General features: G+C 37.9%; 1 protein-coding gene across 2 annotated transcripts in view; it reads left to right on the top strand.

The window, feature by feature from the left end:
* Positions 1–9,104: 9,104 nt before the first annotated feature.
* BTRC (beta-transducin repeat containing E3 ubiquitin protein ligase) overlaps positions 9,105–23,888 on the top strand; it is a 193,136-nt gene continuing 178,352 nt past the window's right edge. For both annotated transcript variants that reach the window (XM_027851774.1, XM_027851773.1), the window contains exon 1: positions 9,105–9,203. In XM_027851774.1, coding sequence (XP_027707575.1) covers positions 9,156–9,203 — 48 coding nt within the window. In that variant the 5' untranslated portion in view covers positions 9,105–9,155. The remainder of the gene's footprint in view (positions 9,204–23,888) is intronic.

Genomic DNA, 23,888 nt, shown 5'->3' with positions numbered 1-23,888 from the left:
AGAGTTATGCTTTGTCAATGACTTTTTTTTGCATTTCTTGAGATGATCATGTGGTTTTGCATGTTTTGGTTTTTAATGAGATCATGTTGACTATTTTCCTAATGTTGAAATATCCTTGTATCCTTGGTATAAATTCCACTTGAACATAATGAATGATTTCTTGGATAAATCACTGTAGTATGTTTAATAGGATTTTGTTTATAATTTTTGAGTCAATGTTCATTAATGATATTGACCTATAGTTTTCTTTCTGTGTTTTAACTTTCCCTGGTTTAGATATTAGAGCTACATTTATTTAATAAAAGGATTCTGGCAGGGTACTTTCTCAATTTTTGAGAATAATAATGGGTACTAAGTGTTCTTTAAAGTTTAATAGAATTCCCCTGTGAATCCACCAGGATCAGGAGTCTGCCCCCACCCCCACTCCATGCACACTTTGGTAATTCCTTTATAGTTAAATCTATTTATTTTTCTGATATCAGGTTATATGAGATCTCTATCTGGTCTTTTGGTGTATTTTATATTTTTTTAATGTGTTCTATTTCTATTGTGTTCTTAGTTTTATTTACATATGTTAACTGTGTATAATATGGTTTTTTTGCTTCTGCTTTTGCTGATTTCACCTTGATCATTAGCTATTTTGATTTCATTTTCTGATCTTTTCTTTTTAAGTTAATTAAAAGTTTATCAGTTTTATTAGTCTTTTCAAAGAACCAAAGAGTTTTTATCAATTCTATGGGTTTGTTGTTTCCAATTTACCTATTTCCCTTCTAATTATTAATATCTCCTCTTTTGCACTTAATTTAGTTTTATTTGTTGACTCTAATTTTTAAAAAATGCATATTCAGTTCATTAATCCTTTCTTTTTCTATTTTGTTAATGTATGATTGCAAGGATATGATCCCCTCTCCCAAAGACTGCTGTAATTGCATCCCAGAAATGTTGGTATATTGTTCTGTCATTGCCATTTTCTTTTACATAGTTATTGTTTATCTGATTTGTTCTTTGACCCACTCATTATTTAAGATTTCTTTGTTATCTCCATTTGGGTCTGTATCTTTTGTTTGTGGACCCTGAACCAATTTCTATTTTTATTGTAGTATAATCTGTAAAGGATGTATTAACTATTTCTGCCTTTCTACATTTTTTTTTTACAATGTCTCTGTGTTCTATTATATGGTCAATTTTGGGGAAAGTTCCATGTGGTACAGAGAAATATGTATATTCTTTTCTGTCCCATTTAGAAGATGTCATAAGTAATTTTTCTCTAGAAATTTGTTCAGTTCCTAGTTTCATTTTTGTTTATATTTCTGTTATACTTATCCAAATCTAGAGAGGTATATTGAAGTACCCTGTTACAAAATTATCTTTCTTATAGCCCCAGAAGTCTGTCAAGGCATATTTGCAACTATTCTACAACTTATAATCTTAGAGAGTTTCCTGTCTGGCATATGAGAGAATCACATAACCGGTATGTGTTAGAGGTAAAACTTGATCTCAGGTCTTCCTGACTCCAATCCTGGCTCTCAATACACCACTCCATGTTGCCTTTCTATAAAAATTCTAATACTATCTAAATGACTCCATAGATTTCAAATTACCAAAGAAGTATTTTCTATAATGAGTAATAATTAAAAAAAAACAAAAATAGCAAAAGTTACTTGGAGGAATAAAAGGGAAAGAATATCAAGAGATATAATAGGTGAAAAATATAAATGGATGGGAAGAAGAGAGAATTGATACTACCATATCTCAAAACTAGATTATTAATCAATAATTATCAAAACTCTTTGATGCACCAAATAAAAAATAGAAAAGTACATAGCTAGAATAATGTAGCTCAGTAAGACCTAGAAAATAATGTGTGATATAGTTTAGTTTTTAATAAACCCAGTAACATAACCTACAGGAGAAGGGACTACTAATTTCACAAGAACTACTGGGAAAGCTGAAAAAATATTTAGGAAAAAAATAAGTTTAGAACAGTACCTCACTCTCTAAATCTTATTCCATAATAAATTCCAAGTGGACAAAATTATATCAAATAAAAAGTCACATCACAAAAAATAGAAAATTGGTTATATATGTTGCAACTATAGATAGGAGAAAATTTATATCCAGATAAAGAATAGAAGAGAGCTTAAAAGACAAAATAGACAGTTGGGATTATATCAGTCAATCAAAAAGCATTTATTAAGTATTTACTAAGTGTGTGTGGTTGACATTGTACTAAAATTTGGGAATGAAAGGAAAGGCATAAATAGTAGCTGCCCTCAAGAAGCTTACATTCTAATGGAGGAGACAATGTAAATATCTAGGTTTATATGAGATATATAGAGAGAGAGTAGAAAGAAGGTAATCTGAGGGGCAGCTAGGTGATACAGTAAATAGAGCACCAGCACTGGAGTCAAAAGGACCCGAGTTCAAATCCAGCCTCAGCCACTTACTAGCTGTGTGACCCTGGGCAAGTCACTTAACCCCAATTGCCTCAAAAAAAAAAAAAAAGGAAGAAGAAGAGCTAGAGGGCCTAAGACAGGTCTCATGCAGAAGGCCACACTTGGGAGACAGAAAAAAAGATGATATTTGAAGGAATCCAGGAATCCTGCAAGGAGAGGGGGGCTAGGAGAGTATTCCAATTATGAGAGACAGTCAGTGCCAAGTCATGGAGGCAGGAAATGGAGCATCAAGTGTAAGAAAGAGAAAGGACCGTATGATTGGACCATAATATGCATGGAGAGGAAAATGTGTTAAAGACTAGACGACAGAATGTGGAGTTTTAAATACCAGAAGACTTTACATTTGATCTTAGAAGTAATAGGAAGCCATTGGAATTTATTGAGTAGGCAGGTGACATAATTAGACCGACATTTTAGGAAAATAACTTTGACAGCTGTGTTGAGGATGAATTAGAATGAGGACAGACTTGAGGCAGGCAGTCCAATTAGAACCCTATTACAATAGTTCAGCCCAGAGATAATGAGGGTTTGAACTTGGGTCATGGTTCTGTGAGTAGAGAGAAGGAAACATATGTGAAAGATGTTGTAGAGACAGGAATGACAAGATTTGGCAACTGATTGGATATATAGGATCAGTGAGGGAGAAGATGTCGTTGAGGTGGGAAACTGATTAGGAGAATAGTGGTACCCCCTGTATCATAATGGGGAAATCTGGAAAGGGGGGAGGTTTGGAGGTAAAAGTAATGAGCTTCGTTTTGGATATACTGAATTTCAAATGTCTATGGAACATCCAATTTGTGTTCAGTAGGCAGTGGGTGATGCAGGACTGGGGTCCAGAAGAACAGAGCAAGGTATACAGATTTTGTAATCAAATGAACAAAGCTGATAATAGAACTCACAGGGGCTCACCAAGGGACCATCAGGTGAGAAGTATAGAGAGAAAAGAGAAAAGGATCCAGGATAGAATCTTGGGGGAAACCCTCAGTTAGTAGACATGACATGAATGAAAATCCAACAAAAGACACTGAGAAATACCAGATATGTAAGAGGACTAAGAGAGAGCAGAGTCACAAAACCCCATAGAAATGAGAATATCCAACAAGAGAAGGTGGTCAATAGTGTCACGTGATGCAAAAAAGTCAACAAGGATAAGTATTGGAAAAAGACCCTTTAATTTGGTAATCAAAATGCAACTGGGGCCTGGTCAATAAGGGCCCAGTCCTGGGAGCATTCACAAGGGACTCTGCCAGTTGCTGAACTGGGTGCAAATGTGTGTGTGTATGTGTGTGTGCGCGCGCGAGCGCGCTCACATGCCAATGATGATCCTACTTTTGGAAGTACATGATGATGTGGAATGAAAAAAGGCCTACCTCACATGCTCTCTACTTCAGAACATATGCAGGTTTTCTGAAAGTGCTTCCTGTCTATTTTCTGAGTAGTGATGAAAAGCCTTTTGACTGGTTGCTGAGCTGCAAGCATGCATATGATAAGCACTAACTGGCCAAATTATTTTCTCTTTCTTGATGGTGATTAAGGCAAAGGCTGCTATAAAGTTCTGGGTTAGGAAAGAGAGGGAGTAGCCTACTCTTTCCACCCTGGCTAACATGAAGTCATGACTGTATGACCCAGTTGTTTTGCTGTCCCCCTGCACTTAGGTGACTGAGCGTTGGAGATGGAATGCAGTCTATAGACTAGTCACGAGATTATGACCTTGTGAGCTTACAAAGGTTGGAAGAGCCACTGGAGGGCCAGTAGTCAAGCTTCAGCAGGAGTCAGTCCTGAGGAGCAACTTGTTTGACTCAGCCCATCAGTGAATCTACCCATTAGTGGAGACAGCACATTCTGCAAGTACAAAAGCATCTCACTCAATAGTTAAGCACTTAGCACAGTGCCTGGCACATAGTAGGTGTTTAATAAATATTTATAGATTGATTGGTTGGTTATATGGAGGCGAGGGTTGGTGGAAATAAGCGTAGAGGCTATGATCTTATCAAAGAAATTATTGGTAACTTTGGAGAGAACAGTTTCAATGGAATAACAAGGTAGGAAGTTAGATTGCAGAAGCATTAGAAGAGAGGAAAGTCATAGTCTAATATAGTATAGTCAGCCTTAAGAAGAGGAGATACATAGGATTAGAGAATCTAGTGTGGTTTTTTTTTTTAAGCGTAAGTAAGACTTGGTTGTGTTTGTAGGCAGTAGGGAAACAGTCAGTAGATAGGGAGAGATGGAAAATTGTGGGGTGTGGATGATGTGGGACATTCTGTTGAAGAGGAGAGGAGGGAATGGGATCAAGGGTATGTACAGAGAAGGTTTGGCTTTGGCAAGGAGAAGTGCCACCTCATCATCAAGGATTGAGTAAACGAGATAGTAGGGGATGATATCAGAGGTACGTGAGATGAGAAGGAGGGAGAGAGATCTTGTCGAATGGCCTCAATTTTTTCAGTGAAGTATGAGGCAAAGACCTCTAAAAATCCCTTGTAAGAGGAGATGTAAGAAGACAGACATGCTAATTTACTACTGATGGAGTCGTAAATTGGTTTTACTATGCTGAAAAACAATTTGAAATTAGACATAGGTTAAATTGTTCAAACTCACCCTGAGATTCCAATGCTGAGACTCTGTCCCAAAGAGGCTATTGACAGCCAAAAAAAAAAAAAAAGACACACATGTACTAAAATGTTCATAGGAGCATTATTTGTGATAACAAATAGTTGGAGACAAAAATAAATGACCAACAATTGGGGAATGACTGAACAAATTATGTTCTACAGGTACAATGAAATATTACTGAGATGTAAGGAATGTCAAAGCACCAACCTAAACAAATTGCCATCTTTCCATATTTATATTTCAACTTATTTGGGACAGAAGTAGTAAAAGGGAAGAAAAGATGATATATTTTGTTCATTCTGAATTGTGTCAATTATTTAAAAAAACTTGAAAACAAGATTTGAAAGTAAGATGCTCTGTACTATAGAATCAATACAGTTTTCAGGTATTTCTCAAAAATTCTTTTATGCTCTTAAATAAATGGGATAAAACAAAAGTTCAGAAGCCCAGAAATAAATAATATAGAATAGATTCTTGGTATGGTTTATCTGTATTTTTATGTAAGCTATAAATGCTGAGGCTGGCTGGGGGTAGGGGTGGGGGTGGAGGTGAGGACAGGTGTATCTATACCCAAACTGCTACAATTTGACATCACAAGGATACCAATGGAGCTCAAGGGCTGTCTATCACTTATCCCCATTTGTCATGATATAACTAACCCAGCTTTTCTTCAGTGACCCTTTACTTGTGGTATCTTGCAGCTGTTTATATCATATACCTCTTTATTGCCTTCCAGATTGTCTTCAATTCCAGTTCTTTGGCAGTGTAGTATTCTATGGTTTTCAGACATACATCAGTACCACCAGTGGGATATTGACATTAAAAAGATGAACATGTTCCAGGGAGAAGTTGGGGGTTATGAAAAGAATTTGGCAATTTTCCAAAGGCAATCTAGCCTGATTTCCTCCTATTGTTCAATTCTGAGACCAGCTAATTGTCCATTTATGGTATCTGTCCATAATAGGGAAACTAACAGAAGAGTTTTTTGGTTGTCCATGTGCCTTCATATCATAGTCTGGACAATAGGTATTCTTTATCCACTTGGTTTTTGCCACGTAGAAGATTGGGCGAAACTCTGAAGTGATTATGGATCTCATCCAGAATGCTTTTCAGTGTTTGGGGGCTTTATGCAACCATTATATTATTTGCAAACAGTAGCATCTGGAAGCCTTCATTAGCTATAGGAAATTTCATGGTAGTGGGGAAAAACTTTGGTGAGCATATATACCCCTGTTTTATGCCTTTGATAGTAATGATCAGATAATACAACAAGGTTATCTCTATTGTTTTATATTCAAGGAATTGTATGTAATTCTCACTTATGCATAGGAGACACCCTTGTTGGAAACGCCCTACTTTTTAAGATTGGAATTTTTTTTGTTTTGTCTTTGTATCTTCTGTTATTTAGCAGAGCATCTTGTATGTAGTAGTGATTAATAAATGCTTCTTGGTTGGGATAATTATGTGCCTTTCAGCTTTAAAAAAATCTATCTAGATGTCAAATATAGTTTAACTTTACTTTATTGGGGGGGAGGGTGTTGTTGAGGATAATAAAATGTAGATACAAGTAAGGCAGAACACAGTCAAGAAACTAGAGAATAGACTTTAGTCCCTAAGTGGGTAAATTTGATTACTAAAACAATACTTCCTCAGGGAAGTGCTCAGTCGCAAAGAGGGAAGCAAATGTGGGCAAGAGTGGAATAGCAAGAACTCAGGCCAAGCTCTCTGGAGAAATGTCAAATATCTCAAAAGTAGTACTACTTCTTTCTCTAATTCATTTTCACCCTCTTACAGTTGGTGTTTGCCCTACCATTCCATTAAAATTGCTTTCTCAGATATTTTCCTTTGGATGCATACTCAGCCAAACCAGTGATTTTTTCTGTGGATTTTCCGCTCTGTACTGCCATATTTGACTTTATTGTGAGGCCAAAATCTTGTCAGTTTCTTATTTGCTTACTAGTCTGCCTGCTTAACTTAGCCCTAGTCCACTAGTGAAGGGGAAGTCCCATTTAGGAGCGTATCTCTCTCTACTCCAGGCACACTGTTGTTTGGCATTTCCCCTGAAAGAAAATACACATTGGGGCTGCTACAGAAGCAATCCCTTTCCCATCAGCCCTACATGGTACAATTAACTCATTGGTTTTGCTCTCCAAGTAGAATGCTACTCAGGAGTTAAGTGAGTGATAACTCTTTTTTTTCTCTAAGAGTACAGTTTTAGGAAATGACCAAAGCACTGATCCCAAAACTAAAACTTTGAGAACTGTCATTCTTTGGCTAGAAGGCTAGATTTTGAGATTACATAATCAGTCCGGAGAATTCCCCTCCTCTCTCTCCCACCCTCACCTGCCACATAAGGGTCTGAGGTTGATGAACATTGCCCATGAATTGTCTGAGTAAGCACACAAGTCTGCCTTTGACATCTGCTTCTACAGGAAATCTATCAGTAAGCTGTTTGCTGTCACCTTGGGTTGAAAATGTAGCCTCTTCTTTTCAGCTGCCTGCAAAAATATACAACTTGTCTCTTTTCCAAGACAGTCATTTCTAGTTCCTGGGTACAGGAAATAGTTTTCCTTCCCCCTAGAACCATGTCTGCTTTTCTATGCACTAACCTATCTTCTGGATGGGAGAATGCAAAAAGAATGCCTGAAAAGAGTGAGCTGTTGGGTCTATCAACTCTTTTTTATTATTGTTGTTGTTTGTCCTTAGTTTCAGAAGAGGACCAATGAGATCACTGGATGATATCTTGACTGGTGCTTGAATTGGATTGAAGTGAGGCAGAGTCGATAGACAACAGAGAGCAAAAAGCTCCTTCTACAAGAATCAGTCTTCTTAAATTCCAGGTAGCCAATCATCTTGGCAGCAGCTTCAGGTACTGGATATAGTTCTGAGTCCTCCAAGTAAGCTACTAGTGGGTATGCCCACACTCTTCTTGGAGAGGTCCTAGTAAGATTTCTCTAAAGGCTCACGCCTTGAAATTTTATGAAGTTGATGAGTTGGGGAAATATCAAATTGATCAGGGACTCCTAATCACCTTCTCCCACATACTCATGTTTTAATTCACCTATTTCGTAAATTTATACATCAACATATCTATAAATATCTGTATCTATATGTCATGTCAATGTTAGGCTTGGGTTTGCTTATGCTTAACCTTTTAGGCAGGGTTATTTTGTTTTAGGGTAGAACCAAATTCCAAAATGAAGCTTTCCCAGAATTTAAAACCACATTCATCACTCCCCCCACCCCCCCCAAAAAAACAAAAAACCTGGAACTCTGACTTACTGTAGTCCCACCTATTTCCACCACATACAGACACTTAGAAAGCAGTTGTTTGGCTTTTGGCCAGAGGTGTACTCTAAGTGGTCATGAGTCAAGTATGGTTTCCCAGAACTAGGAAGCTAGTTCCAGTGGCAAGATCTAGCCTAACTCGGGGAACAGAGGCCTGAATTTTGCAGGCCAAATGATGAGTTCTCACCAAGGAGTGGAAAAGTCCTTAGGCTGGTAAACCAAGTGACGACAAAGCACTCAGCAGCCTGCTCACAAGCGTAGTCCCATGGATACAGGACAGACTTAGAAGGTTTTGGAGGTATCCAGCCCCCTAAACCTGAGCTCGCAGGACTGTCTCTGTGCCTGTGATTAACCCCTTGCTACTCGGTAAAAATTATAGAGTCGCCATCTTGTGATCACGTCTCAAGCTAGACTCCCTAAGCTTCTTTCAGTAACCAAGGTGACATATGCACTTCCGCTACCCAGAGACTGGAAAAACTACATTTCCCATGAGTCCCTTTTCGTACTCGCAGGGAAACAGTGCAGCTAACCCAGCGCAGGGATTGGCGGGTGTCTCAGTTCCCCTCGTTGCCCCGCCCTCTGCCGCGGTCAGGCCGAGAACTACCTATCCCGTGAGCCCTCGGGCCCGCGCTTGCGTGCGGCTGAGCCCGTTCTCCCTAGCACCCCTGTCGGTGTCGGGAGAGGTAGGGAGAGGGCGGGGGGAAGGAAGAGGAGGCGGGATTCGGGAGCTGCGCTGGCTGCGGCCTGGCACGAAAGGGGCGGCCCTGGCGGAGCTGTGAGACCCAGCGGCCCCCGGTGACTATGGACCCGGCCGAGGCGGTGCTGCAGGAGAAGGCGCTCAAGTTTATGGTGAGGAGAAGGCGCGGGCCGGGGAGCAGCGGCGTTAGCGGCGGCGGCGGGAGTAGCAGCCGCGTCGTTCTCGGCTGCGGCTTGGGCCTGGGCCGCTCGCCTGGCGAGGGGGCAGCGAGTCTGGGGTCCGGGGGCGGCAGCGGCGGGGGCGACGGCAGCAGGACGGGTCCGGGCAGGCCGGGAGCGGGGCGCCTGGGCCCGGGGGGTCGGGAGTAGCAGCTCCGCCATCTTGTGGAGGAGAGTCCCAGTGACAGCGGGGTCCCGACGGAGGGGGGCTGCCAGTGGCGCGCGGGGCGACGGAGGGGAAGGGGAAAGCGGGCCAGTTCCTGGGGAAATGAAAGGTCGTGGAGGCTGGGCCGGGAGCGGGCAGGGGCCGTTGTCGGTCCTGCGGCGCCGGCAGCTCTCGGCCGCTGCGGGGGAGGACAGGTATTTGGGGGCCGAGTGCGGGGCGAGGTGGGAAGGGCCGGACGCCAACGGCCGAGGGGCTCCCGGGGCTGGGGCGGGGGGCCGCTGGAGACGAGGGCACCGGGACTGAGCCAGCGAAAGAGGAGCCGAGGGACGAGTTGCTCTCCTGCTTTGGAACGGACGGGGGGGGGGGGGGGGGAGGGGGCGCTAATATTGTAACAGAACAAGTTGATCATCTGTAAGTAGTGGGACGGAATTGACCAAAACAAGGTTGGGGGCAGGGAAAGAAGGAGAGTTTAGAGACTACTCAGGTTTGGGGCAGTCTCAGAAAGGACTGGGTCGTGGAGAGTCTCCATAAGTGTTACAGAGTGAATTAGTGAGATGGGAATGCGGGAGTGGAGAGGGAGTGGGAGATGCTGAAGAAAAAGGAGTGGGACATTGGAGTGGGAAAAGTGATATTAGATCTCTTTACCCATTAGAGAGTATGGGATATGGGGTTCTTTGTTTCATATTTCTTTAACTTTGTGTCATACTTGTGCTTTGCTAGTGTTTGGTTAATTTTGAGTAAGTTTAGCTTTTGAGGCTTTTAATCTGATTGCGTTTGGCTGTCCCACGTACAAAACTTAAGATGTTGACATCAGACTTTGTAGTTACTGCTGGCGAGTGATAATGGAAAAGAATACACCTAGACTTTATCTGAGTTTACCAGTTGGTCTTTAGGAAATCAATACTATTTACATAAGTTTCTAATTTCTCCAGAGTTGAGTTTGGAATAATGATAGCCCCTAACCTCATTCTTTGAATGAAGGGTTGGTATTTCCAGTGTTGTTGCCTGGAATACAGTAACTGCTACAAACTAAAATAACTACTAAGTTAAGTTAATATTAGGCCAAAACAATCTAACTGTTTTGTTTCCAAGAATGCATTCTAAGTGATTTGTAACATTTGGTGAAAGTTCATTTGATGGGAATAAATACTTGTACTCATCAGAATTAAAAATTTTTTAAGAACATAGAAATCAGTTGTTTGAAGTGTTTCTTTGAATTAATACCCAAAGTTTAAATACTATATCAGGTATACAAGTCTTTGATTTAAGAGGTAGCATAGGGTAGTGAAAGTTAGAGGTTATCGAAGTCCTGGCTCTTCTGCTTACTACCTATTTGACTTTGGGCAATCCCATCTGTATACAGAGAAAAGGTTGGACTAGATAATACCCAGTCCTCTTTCGATTCTAAATCTATGATCCATTTTATTTTTACTTTACAAGGTGGGAATTATTCATATACACATATGGAGAGCTTCTAGTTTTTAAAGTTGGTGGTCACTTTCTATTTTCTTCTTAGAGGATAGAATCTTTCTATCAACTTAAGACATTTTTTACCAGATTTATGAAATAATATAATTTATAGATCACAAACACATATTATGAGATCATCTACTTTAGACAGCAGTTCAAGAACATTCTCTACTACTTGGTCTCAGTTGTATACCAAGGACTTAGTCATGTTTGAGTTGTGCCGCCTGAGTTAAGTTAAACTTATAAATCAGAATTAGAGTTGACCATATCTTATTTTATACATGTCAGGGTGCCTTATAATATTAAGATCGTGTCACTTCCCATAGGGATAATGAGCTCTATGGACAACTTCTGATACTTTTCTTTTGGCACTACCAGTCATAGCTTTTGTCTGAAATGAAGCCCAAGTGGTCACCCAGAGAGATAATAGAGACATGTTTTAAATGCTAGAGCAGACAACTGAGATCTAGACATTTAGTGTTCCAGTTGAGGTCTGTAGCAGTCTTTTACATGAATCTGGGTAAGTCAACTTCTCTTTGACCTCATTTTCCTATTTATGAGGTCTTTGTTTACTTGTGTTAACTTTTGAGATCTCTTAGTGACTCTTTGTGTTTACAGAATCTTGAAGAATGTGAGTATATTAGATATGAACTTAATCACCAGTGTTCTGCGCACAAGAATTAGAGGGAGCATTCCATAGAAGAGTCAGAAGACCTGACTTCAAATTTTTGCCCTGTCATCTACTGTGGACCCTTGGGCTAGAAGTCACTTTTTGAGCCTCACTGTCTTTATGTGTAAAGTAGAGCTAGACTAAATCTCTGAGGTGTCTTTCAGCCCAGAAATCCTACAGTTTCTGTGTTGTCACTTTAACTTTGAGTGATGCACAGTGCTTGGCATAAAGTAGATACTTAATAAATACTTCTTGACTTGAGAGGAAGGATAGTTTAAGCACAGATGAAAGACAGTTTCACACTGTGTTAGCTAAGAAATTTGTTACTCCAAAAGAACTGAAATACAAATAGATTCAAGAAATGTTTAGATAAATTTATGGGTGATCTATACTGTGTTGTTTAGAATATATTATTAAATGTTTGGAGGACACCTGTAACCTTGTGAAGTTAAAGCCAAGAACAACAACCACACTATTCCACAAAACATCTCTGATGGCACCATCAGAATATTGGTTTGTGTGTGTTTTGGGCATAATTTAAATTCAGTGAGACTGTCTTATTCTTCCCTGTTATCTCCTGCATGGTGTTTGTTTCTCTCAATCAACGAGGCTGACTGACTGTGAAGAATGTTTATTGACATTGGTAGCGATAGTAGCTAGCATTTATATAGTACTTTGAAGCTTGCAAAGTGTTTTACAAATATCATTTTATCTAATCCTTACAACAATCCTGGGAGGTAGGTGCTATTATTATTCGCATTTTACGGATGAAGAAACTGAGACAGACAAAGGTTAAGTGCCTTGTTTAGGATTACACAGCTAGTCAGGATCTGAAGCTGGATATGAATTTGGGTTTTCCTGACTACAGGTTCAACACTCTATACACAGAGCTACCTAGTAGTCTCAAATACTCTTCAATGGGTAATCAGTACATAAAAAGAACCTCCTTTTAACTAAAATTTATTTACAATATCTAGATTTATTCTTTCCTCCCTCATTCCTTTTCCCAAATTATGAATTATTTCAGACCACTTTTGCACAGATTTTGTAGTTTGCATATTTTAATAGTTAAAATTTTGCCCCAAAGGTAAAAATGAAATTTTTACACAAATGTTACACACATGTTAAACTATGAACATATTTTAGAGAAGATTAATTACAAGAAAACTTTATCTGTGTTCCTGATTTTGAATTGGTTGTGCCATATCTGAGATCTAGGCTGAGGTTCAACTTTGCTTCCTTTATGAAAGAGATGAATATGAATGCCAGAGATGAATAATATAAAGAAGTTTATAGAGCACAGGTTTAACCCATTTAAGGAAACATTGTTTTAAAGCACATTAGAAGTACTAGATTATATCAAACATAATGGTTTTGTTAGGAGTCATTGTCTATTGATCATAGCAGATCCCCAGGTACTTTTGTCCACAATTTGTTAGAGGAAAAAAGATCCCTTTAAGATATATATAACGGACTGGAAAAGTTCCAAAGAAGGACAGTTGACAAAGGAGTGTGAGATCATTGATTTAGAGCTGTAAGGGAACTTGGAGTTCATAGAATCTATCTTTGTGGCCTCTCACACCCCTTATTTTACAAATGAGAAAGTTGAGTATCCTTTAGTGTTTAAGTGACTTGGGTCATACAGCTAGAATGTGTGCTTGAGGTGGGATTTGAAAATAATCAAATAAACAAAGGAAGTGCTTTATGAGGACAAACTTTTTAAAAGTTAGGCCTGGAAAGACATGGGCTAAGAAAAGGTTAAGATTGACTTTTTAAAAATTGTGCAGGTTATGAATAAGGTGATGAAGAAGTTCACTAAATCCCCAAACATTGAACTAGAAATACTGCTTAAAGCTTGAATGAAGTCATTTTAGGACAAGTAGAACATGTATATAATTAGGGCAATTATCACTCCAAGAAGTAATAAAGATATAAAGAAATTCAAGAAAGATTTAGATAAATTTGTGGCTAACTAAACTCTAATGGGATATTAGGGATATTAGGAATGTTTTGTAATCTTTGTTGGTTGAGGCCCTGAAAAGCAGCCATGCTCTCCTCCATATCTTTAGTTCCATTATCAGAGGGGATACTAAGATTAGTGGATTTCTGCTGTGATGTCCATTCTATGAGGATAGGGACCTTTTTTTAGGTGTCTTTGTATTTTTAGTGCACAGTAATTTGCATATACGGGGATCAAATTACTTTAAAGACAGCAATGATGGTTACATTTTGTTACAGTAGTGGTCCTTCAGGTGTGCTTTTACTGACAACAACCACTTAGAAGCCTGACCTTAACCAGATGAAACTAGATTGAACTCTTTCCCTCACTTAAGTTACTTTTCTGTCAGTTGAGGGATGGATTTCGTTCCATACACACAGCATTTTATTGCTTTGTTCAGTTGTAGTTTGAAAAGTGTGGTTTTTAAAAAAATAGATATTACTCCAAGGAGACATGCAAAAGTTGTGGCTTTTTTAATGAGCACACTTCAGTGACTGTTGGAGATATTACAGCTGCTATTGGTGTGGGTAATTAAATCCTTTCAGGGATTAGTCACACTCATAGCGAACCAGGTTGCATGCGACTGTAAAGGAAAGGGGAATGCAAAGGAAAGTACTGCAGAAAATGAAAAACAATGTCAAAAACTCAAACTGTTTTTGCAAACAGCCTAATTAATCCTCAGAAAATGAACAGTGATCTTCAGAGGGACTTGATAGCTGGAAGGGTTGTTATTGATTCCTCTAACATGCTCTAGGTTTTGTACTGCCATGACCAGTGGTTTTTCTTCATAGCAGTGGTTAGCTATTTTGTTTTTAGACCTCTGGCTGATCTTCCAACTTCAGAATTGGCAAAAGGTAATTTTTACTTATGAAATCACCTTTTCATTCAAAGCTATGCCAAAATCATTGTCAGAAGGTAAGCCTGTAATATCTGGATGTCTTCATTAGACTAAAATACCATACACACACCCCCAACAAATATTTTGGGTATTCTTCTAGTGGTCTGAAAGTCATGTCCCTATTGAAGGAATGATGAACTGAGTTATGCTGAAAAGCAGAAATATTCTAGAATTACAGAACTTCCCAAAGGGAGTTCCATATAGTATCATGACCTTGTACTATGTCACATGTAATGATATGTTAAGAGATTTAACCAATAGATGGAGATAAATGTGCTCAAGTGGCTTGAGAACTCACTTCATTTAAACACCATTGAAAACCGATGGTCTATAATCAAAGCCAGATTTGGAAAAATGGACTTCATCAAAAGCACACTTCATATCCAGTGTAATAAGTGTGGTTTTATGATGAAGAATTAAAAAATATTTCAAAATCTTGTGAACCTTCTAATTAATATCCTCTTCAATTCTCTACTCTCAAAATTGGGGGGAGGGGGAGAAGAGAAAAGAAAGACAAACATATTGACAAGCAAATGCTAAGTCACGTTCTACCTTTCTACATGAAGTCTTTCTGATTCTCCCAGAAACTGTCTTCTCTCTCAAATTACTTGTATTTAAATACTTTGTTTTTATTTTCTTTATATTTACTCTATATAAGCTTGTATATGTCCTTGTTTTTTCTTTCCTTTTAGAATGTAAGCTTTTTTGTGGGCAGTACCTGCCATGTAGTAGGGGCTTAATTTATGCTTGCTGATTGATTGATCATCAAAAATCATGAAGATAGTCATCCTTGCAGATTGCCTTTTTTATTCATTTGTTTGATTTATGTCCACTGCTTACCATGCCTCTTTTAAATAAATCTGACAAATATCATTGAGAAATTGAGTCATATTTTTCCCACTTTTTATAGTTTTCATTCAATATCCAGATTTTTTTTATTACTGAAGTGGAAAAACCTATAGCAAACACAATATATTCTTTCATAAACTCATATCCTCCAGAGTGTTTAAAAAATACATCTGTATTACTTTTTAAATTTTTGGTTACGTCCAGAAACTTGGGAAATAGAAGAAAAGATTATTTTTCTTTGTTAAAGAAGTCACAAGATCACTCAAAGATTTATTCATGAGTCCAATCTTATAACAAATAACCTGTGAAACAGCAGTTGTCCGTATTACAAATTTTTTGTAAAACAAAAGGATTCCTAATTTCCAGTTATTTGTAAACAGTGTGTGATACATAGCCCTTCTGTGTTGCTTACCAAAACTTCCACCTTTGTGGATGAAGCCCAGAAAAGTATAAGTACATCTTAAGGTTTCTCAACTTGGTTTTCACTCTTTTTTTTTTTTTGGCCATTGGGGTTAAGTGACTTGCTCAGGGTCACACATCTAGTAAGGGTCAAATGTCTGGTCTGAGGTCGAATTTGAATTCAGGTCCTCCTGACTTCAAGGCCAGTGCTCTATCCATTGCGCCAGCTAGTTGCCCCTTCACTCTTCCTTTCAAAGTGGTCATAATTACTGTCATGACCATGCAGAATAACAGCTGTCAGGAATTCATGCATCTATACCTTCTTAGCCAGTCAGGGAAGAAATATTTTTTCTTTGGATTGCTATGTAGATTTCTCCAATGTTTGAAGTACCCAGGGCATGGTGCAAAATTTTAAAGATTGCACTATTATCCATCCTAACAAGAAAAAATAAAAATGCTGACTGTGTTAACTATCTGTCTTCTATTGTTGGTATGAACCTCATTAGAATTCTTTTTTAGTTGCAGTACAGCAACTCCTTCAAGGCAGAGACCTTGTTTTACTGATCTTTGCATCTCCCCTAGTGCCAGGTAGTGTAGAGTGCTTTGCACGTTTTGAGTTCTTCAAAAAGTGTCACTGTATGCTAGGCACCTTGGATACAAAGAGACAAAAACGGTGCCTGCTCTTGATGAGTTTACATTTTTCTAATGGACTACATGTACATAAATAGATGAAAAGGTAATTTTGGTGTGTGTGTATATGTGTATATGTATAAGCTGTGGGTGTATGCATATTTGAATATGTATCTATGTTGTATATTTGTATAGACACACAGAGTATATATTAAAAGGTAATTTGAAGAGGGAAGGAGACACTAACAATCGAGGGTAGAGGGTGGGGAAAGAGGTTCATAGAGGGAGTGGTACCTAAAATGAGCCTTGAAGAAATAGTCTGAAATGCAGACATTAAGAGAAGTGCATTATAGGCATAGAATACACTTAGGAGAATGCACACAGGTAAACAGCATGAGTAGGGGAGCGACTTAGGATCACAGCATCATAGAATAAGTCTTTAGTCCACCTCTACCCTCTTCATTGAGACTTAGAGAGGCTCAGTGACTTGCCCAAGGTTTTAAGTAGCCAGACTAGGATTTTAACCCAAATCCTCTGTCTTCAAATCTAAGAAGATTGGCAGCTATGTGGAGGATGAATAGGTGAGGGAAGATATTGGAAGTAGGGAGACTAATTGGCTATTGATCTAATCCTAGAGGTGATAAGGGCATCATTAGGGCTATGATGAAAAAGGGACAGATGTTGAGGTAGAATTGACAGAAGTTAACAATAAGGTGGATGAGACCAAGGGAAGATCAAGGATGGTACCAACATTATTAACTTACCTAACTAGAATGATGATGATGCTTTCAACAGAAATGGGGAAGTTTAGGGGAAAAGTGAGGATTTGGGGGAATATTAGTTCCATTATTCACTCTGGATCTCAAGGATTACACAACAATAGGTCCCTGCCCAATGGGTACTTTTTTGGGCTGTCCAGGCTCTGAGTGAATGTAAATACTAACTGTTTCTCTTTTGGCCAGCAACCCTGAGGGTCTTCCCCTCCCAGTTTGATTTTTTTTTTTTAATTAATTAAAGGGGCCTTAGCTTGACTCACTTCTTAAAGAGGTGTATTCACTGAGTGGGCATTGCCTCACTCAAAGTGAGAACCTGAAAAGACCTTAGCTTAAAAGGACCAAGGTCTCCCACTGCATCCTGGGTCATCTCCAGTTGTGCTGATCTATATCTGGCCACTGGACCCAGATGGCTCTGGAGGAGAAAGTAAGGCTGGTGACTGCACAGCCCTGCCTCACTCAAATCAAAGTCAGTTGCAAGTCATGTCATCATCTCCCTGATGTCTTGGTCCTCTTTGAGAACGAAGGACAAACCACACAACCATTATGGACATGTTCCATTATGGACATATTTGAGATGCCAGTGAGACATTGAGGTGGAAATGTTCAAAAGGCAGTTCTTTCTCTCTCTCTCTCTCTCTCTCTCTCTCTCTCTATATATATATATATATATATACACACACACACACACATATATATGTATATATATAAATCATCTGTGTAGAAATAATTGAACCAAAGGGAGTAGATAAAATCACCAAAGGAGATTGTCAGCACAAAGCCTTTGGGAGGATAACCTTGCTTAGGGGACCTGGATATAGATGAGCTAACAAGGATGTTGGAGCAGGCAGGGTCATACAGCTGGAAGGGCATTGAATTGAATCTGTTTTATACTGATGCTTTTTCAACATCTTACAGCTATTCTATGATGGTATGATTGGTGAGGTTAGAGTAGATGGTATATGGATGGATTAGTTCCTTATAATTACTGAAGTGAAGACCAGGTGTAAGGTAGGCTTTATCCTATTAAAACTTCTATTCAGGTATGATTAAAGGTATTAGAAAGGGTGAAAATACTGGCTTTTAGTTGCCTGTGAAACTTTCATCTCAGTGGATTGTGTCATTAGAAGTTCTAGAAACAGTCATCTAGGGATTGCAGTATGGATGAATAGATTGATCAGGTGCTTGAGCATACACAGCCACATCCACACCAGTCATGACCTTGAACTACACTGCACTGTTGGTATATAGCTTCTCTGGTGGGGATTCTTAACCTTTTTTTGTATCGTAGTCCTGTTTGAGTCTTGTGAAACTTGTATTTTTAAATACATAAAATAAAATTCATAGGATTATGTTATTTTATTAAGTAGTTATAAAATATATTTTAAAGAAAGTACAAATTCAAATACCCCATCAACACCTCATCCAAGTCCTATCAATCATTAGTTGGCCCAGCAGCACATCACTGACAGTAGAGGCTCAGAATTTAGTCACTTTATTAACACTGAAGCAGTGCTCATCTGAAGCTTTTGGGGGTGGATGGGCAGCAGGATATGCAAATCATTGTTTTCCTCTCAAGTTAGACTGCTTCACAAACAGGGAAAGATAAAAAACTCAAAGGACTGTAAGCATTTCCTGGACTAGGTATAAGTTGGATGGCAGGAAAAGTACCAGAGCATGCTGATGAGCAAGGAAGACGGACAAGGCTGTCCTTTCTGAGCAGAGACTTTAGGCTGGCTTCAAGTTTACGTTAGAGTGGCAGATGATAAAAGGACAGTGACCACAGAAGTGTGGCAAGCCCTATTTAAACAGAGTTTTAGAACTAGTGATACATAACCTTCTAAAATAGATCGCCAAGGACTTGGCACAAAGAAATGAGACAAATAACAAAAGTTCTTTGAAAATTATGAGGTACACTCATGATTGTTGCATGGTTTTAATATGACAAAAGAATTCATGTAGTGTCCTGAAGTTCATGTATAACCAGTCCAGAACTTTTGCTTTTACTGCTCTGCATAATCCTGTTTGTTTCCAAACTTCCCTCCCAGATTTCTGATTCCATGATGGCAGGGATCTAATTGTGATTATCTCAGCATCCTTCGTGCCACCTCTCCCAATTCCTAGAATAGTGTCATGTATGTAGTAGGGGCTCAATAAGGGGTTGCCTGCTTCCCCAAAATTACATAGTATGTATTTTGTATGTACTTATACATGAACTAACCCCCTCTCTTTCCCACACAGAATTGTAAGCTCCTTGAGGGCAGGGAATATTTAATTTTTGTCCTTGTATCCGTAGCATGGTGCCTGACACATGGCAGATGCTTAGTAAATGCTAAATGAGTGAACGTGATCAATACTTAATTCAATAAGTATTCATTGAGGCCCTGCTTTGTACAAGAAGCTATTTTCTACCCACACCTCAGTTCACTATGTCTTTATTGCTTCCTATTCAAACAGAAAACAAGAGTAGGTGCCCATTTAGGATACTGTTGTAGCAGTTCTGTGAGAAATATTTTGAAAGCTCTTTTAACAAGTCTATGCTAGTGACCTGATTATTGTGTTTGTGGCTTTTTTTTGAAATGTTCTGAGAGCTTGTCAGCAAAATATGAAGTAGGCCTTGTGGCAGTGAAAGGTGGAAAAGAGTGACTAACAGCATTTATATGGTCCTAGTGGCCTTGATTTTGTTTGATATTGAGCCTTGAGGCTTTAATAAAGGAAGCAAGAGAGTAGGAAGATGGGAAATAGGTTATATATAACTTTTAAAAATGTGTTTTCATGGGGGTGTAACACCACCCTCATGAAAAGTAAATAATTATCTAATTACTACAGTATTTTGAGTTTAGCTTTAAAATAATTGAAATGATTTTTAATCTTGTTACAGGAAAGTTTATCTACAGAAAAAGAAGGTATGAATTCAGATTTCTTTAGAAGCTTTTATTAACTAACCTTACCAAAGACATCCTAAATTTTAAGGAGACAGATTTATCATTGATTTAAGGTTCAACATGCCAACTGTAATAAACATTAGCTTTGGGCCAAATATGTGAAAGAGATTTATTTTTTATATTCTAAATATATCTGCTGGCCCTTTTAAAAATCAACATGTATAGGAAATTCATGCTCATCTGATAAATATAAAGCATAACCTCAATATTTTAAATGATTATAGGGGTTTATGGTTGTATGTTTGTTTTAATGTTTTAATATTTTAATATTTGTTGATTGTATTTCACTCCAGTATCTATGCCTTCATCAGTGTGGATATTCTGTGGGTACCTCTCACAGATTTAGTTGATTGTATTAGAAAAAAGCTATTATTTCTGAACAAATTCACTGTCCTACAGCCAGCCTAGTGATGAGCCTCTCCAAACTTAGCTATGTTGTCAGTCCTTAGGCCTAACTACAGACTTTTCCAGCTTATTAAGACCTCGACAGCTTGTGCCCTCCTAGATAGTCTTTGAGAACCCAGCTCCGGCTCCATTCTTTTGAATGAGTCATTAAAGTAGAGCTTGGGAAGAGAAGTGTTGTTGTAGCTGTGATTTATTTGATATTGAGATATGGGTCAGGAATATAGCCCTCAACTAAAATAGCATGGCATAGTGGATAATGGGTTTTATGAATCAGGAAGACTGGAGTTCTAATAATTTTTTTTTTTAACTTATAACTGTGCATGATTGGGCAAAACACTTAATCTGTCTGGGCCTCAGTTTTCTTATCTGTAAAATGAGGAAGTTAGACTTGACCTCTAAGGTCCCCTCCAGTTCTAAATTTATGATCCTATAAACATTGTTCTTGTGGTAAAATATGATTTATTTTATGATGATAATTTATAATCATCAGTTTCTAGGATCATATTTGAGGGAGTCAGGTGAGAACTACCTATAACATGGTTTGCCCAGTGTTGGAATAAGTTATTGGCTGCTGATGCTAATTATGTTCCGTGTTACTTTCATTTGATTCTTAATTGTAATTACATTATGAAGTGAGACTAAGGTTCCCCAAACCCTAGCCAATTAATTTAGTTTGATTCACTCCAGTATAGTTTGGAAAAGATAATTTCTAGTCAGAAAAAAATTGATGTATTACTAGAAAGTATTTAAACATTATAGATAATTAGTTGTAATAATAACGATAAATAATCTCTCTCATTCTTTTTTCTGTCTAGCCATTACATTTATAGTCATTTGCATGACATATTTTGCATGTTGGCAGATACAAAAGGGTTTTTTCTTTTAAAGATTTTTTTGTTGATATCTTTGATTTTTAAATCACCTTTATTTCCAAATGTTTCCTTCCTTTTCCCTCCCCAGAGAGTCATTCCTTGTAACAAATACTTTTTTAAGAGAAAGACAAGGCAGTTTGGCAAAACTGACCAATTCATTAGCTTCCTTTGATAGTTTATGCATTCTTCGATACCCATAGTCTACCAGTTCTGCAAGGGGAAGGGAGGTAATTAAACCAATCAAATTACTTAGAAAAAATAGACTGTATCTTTAAAGGCTCCTCATTCCTTTCCATATTCATACATTAGAGTTTGAAAATCAGAGTGGATAACTAGCATTTTGTTAATGAATTGAAGAATGAAAACTCTTTTCCTTGGGTTTCCACTCTTGATTATGAGCAGTCATCTAAATATGATGCTTATTTATGATGTCGAACACGTTCTCATGTGCACATGCTATTGGATGTTAAAAAACTAGTAGAGTTTTATATTATAGCTGTCCTTAGCTATCTTTTAAAATCTTTTATAACATTCTCAAGTTCTTAAGTGTTTTCAAATTAAATCTTGTGAAATAAAAAAAAATATGCACATATAGAGTTACCACTAGGCATTAATCACTTATTAAAGAATTGTGGAAATTGTTCATTTCCTTATTTGGACCGTCATTTCTTTCAGTGTGTCTTGAAAATGTAGCTACCTATTACCACATTGGTTGGTTTTGCTTAACCATTTTTTCTTTGTTGAAAAGGAGGATTCTTTTGGGGGAGGAGGTATTGAAAGAAAAGGGGTATATTGGTAAATGTATTGGGGTAAGAATAAAAAGCATCAATAAAACTTTTAAAAATGTAGCTACAGTATATAACTACATATTGTATGATCAACTGAGACTTTGATTAAATGTCTTATAAATTAGACTATATAAGCTTGCATAGGATAGTAGATTTTTTTTTCCCCAAAGAAGCTGCTTCAAATGGTTTTGTTAAGTGTACGAATGTTTCTGATGATTATCTTTTTAATTAAAATGAGAAATCTTTGTTTAAAGTGGCATTCGTTTTTTACGGCCTGTTACAGTCTCCGTAACAATCATTTCTTAAGTCTGAACGTTTTATTTCCAGGAATCCATTTATATAAAACTATGTTTAGACTTAATTAAGGAATGATTCTTACAAAGCTTGTAAATAGCCAGGAAAAAAGGGACCGAAAATAAAACTGACATTCACACTTAACAAAATGATTGTTACAAGGTATGCAATATGCTATAAAAATACAATAAAGCCCTTTTTATAAGAGTTCATATTTTTCGATCCTTGTTTTCAAAGGTATTTAAGAAAAATATCAAAGCTCTACAAAGTGACATCTGTTTTGCAGAATGGACTAGTGACAAGTTCAGTTGTTTTTAATTGACATCGCAAAGAGCTGTACCTGTTGGGTTTATCTGGATTGTGTTTAAAGTGTTTTACATTCAGTTTGTGTTGAATTTAGACTTTATGCTATTGTATAGTAAGGAAAGAACTACTAGGAATCAGAAGAACTGGGTTTTAATTCTGGCTCTTCCAAGAACACCAGCCATGTGACCTTGGGCAGAGGCACTTCTCTTTAGTCGTAATTTCCTGGCTTACAAAATACAAATGATAAGACATATTGATTCTGTGACAAATTATGATTCAATGCAGTGAACATTTATTTAGAGTTATTTAACACTTATATATAAAATTTATTAGTCAATCAATAAGCATTTATTATTACATGAAAAGTTCTTATTGGGAAAATACAGCATAAAAAAAGGTTAGTATCTGTCCTTAAGGAATTTACATTTTACTGAAAAGCTACAATGACATGCATAGATAAGTAAATATAAAGTAATTTGAGGGGTATGTGGAGAGCAGTAACAAAAAAGGGAGATGGTTTGGGAAAGGCCACTATAGAAGTTTAATATTAAAGGGAACTAGAGATTCCCAGAGGCTGAGGAAAATATGTGCTCCTGACATGAGGGATAGATAGCTTGTGCCAGAATAGTGGAGTTGGGAGATGGAGCCACAGGATTTGGAGCTAAAAGGGACCTTAAAGATCATCTAGTCTAATCCTTTCATTTTGCAGATATGGAAATTGAGATCCAGAGAGGAGAAATAATTTGGCTAAGGTCATACAAGTAGTAAACAGCAGAGCTAAGTACTCTGATTCCAAATCCATTGATTTTTTTTTTTCATTATACCATTCTGCCTATCTGTTTCCCTGTTAAGTGTTCCATAGGTATGGTAACTGTACATCTCATATTTCTAGTATTGCGTCTCCTGCACAAGTCAGGGGGGAAATACTGTGTTAGATTTCATATGTCCTGATTTTTGATTCAGGAATCATGGTAACTACACCTGGGCCTTCAAGAGGAGTGAGGAGGAAACATACCCCTTTGACCCTCATATTTTTGCTTTCAGCTCTGCCCCATCTCAGTAATTCTACTGTAGTATACATAAACAATTTGAGTGGGCCATGATGACTGCTTGGAAGCAGACTGTGTAGCTCTCACATACCTACCTCAGCAAAAC

The sequence above is a fragment of the Vombatus ursinus genome, unplaced genomic scaffold (genome assembly GCF_900497805.2).
Source record: "Vombatus ursinus unplaced genomic scaffold, bare-nosed wombat genome assembly UNPS02009205.1, whole genome shotgun sequence".
In the NCBI taxonomy this organism is placed as follows: domain Eukaryota; kingdom Metazoa; phylum Chordata; class Mammalia; order Diprotodontia; family Vombatidae; genus Vombatus; species Vombatus ursinus.
Note: the sequence above shows the minus strand (reverse complement) of the source record. Positions and strands in the feature narration are given on the sequence as shown.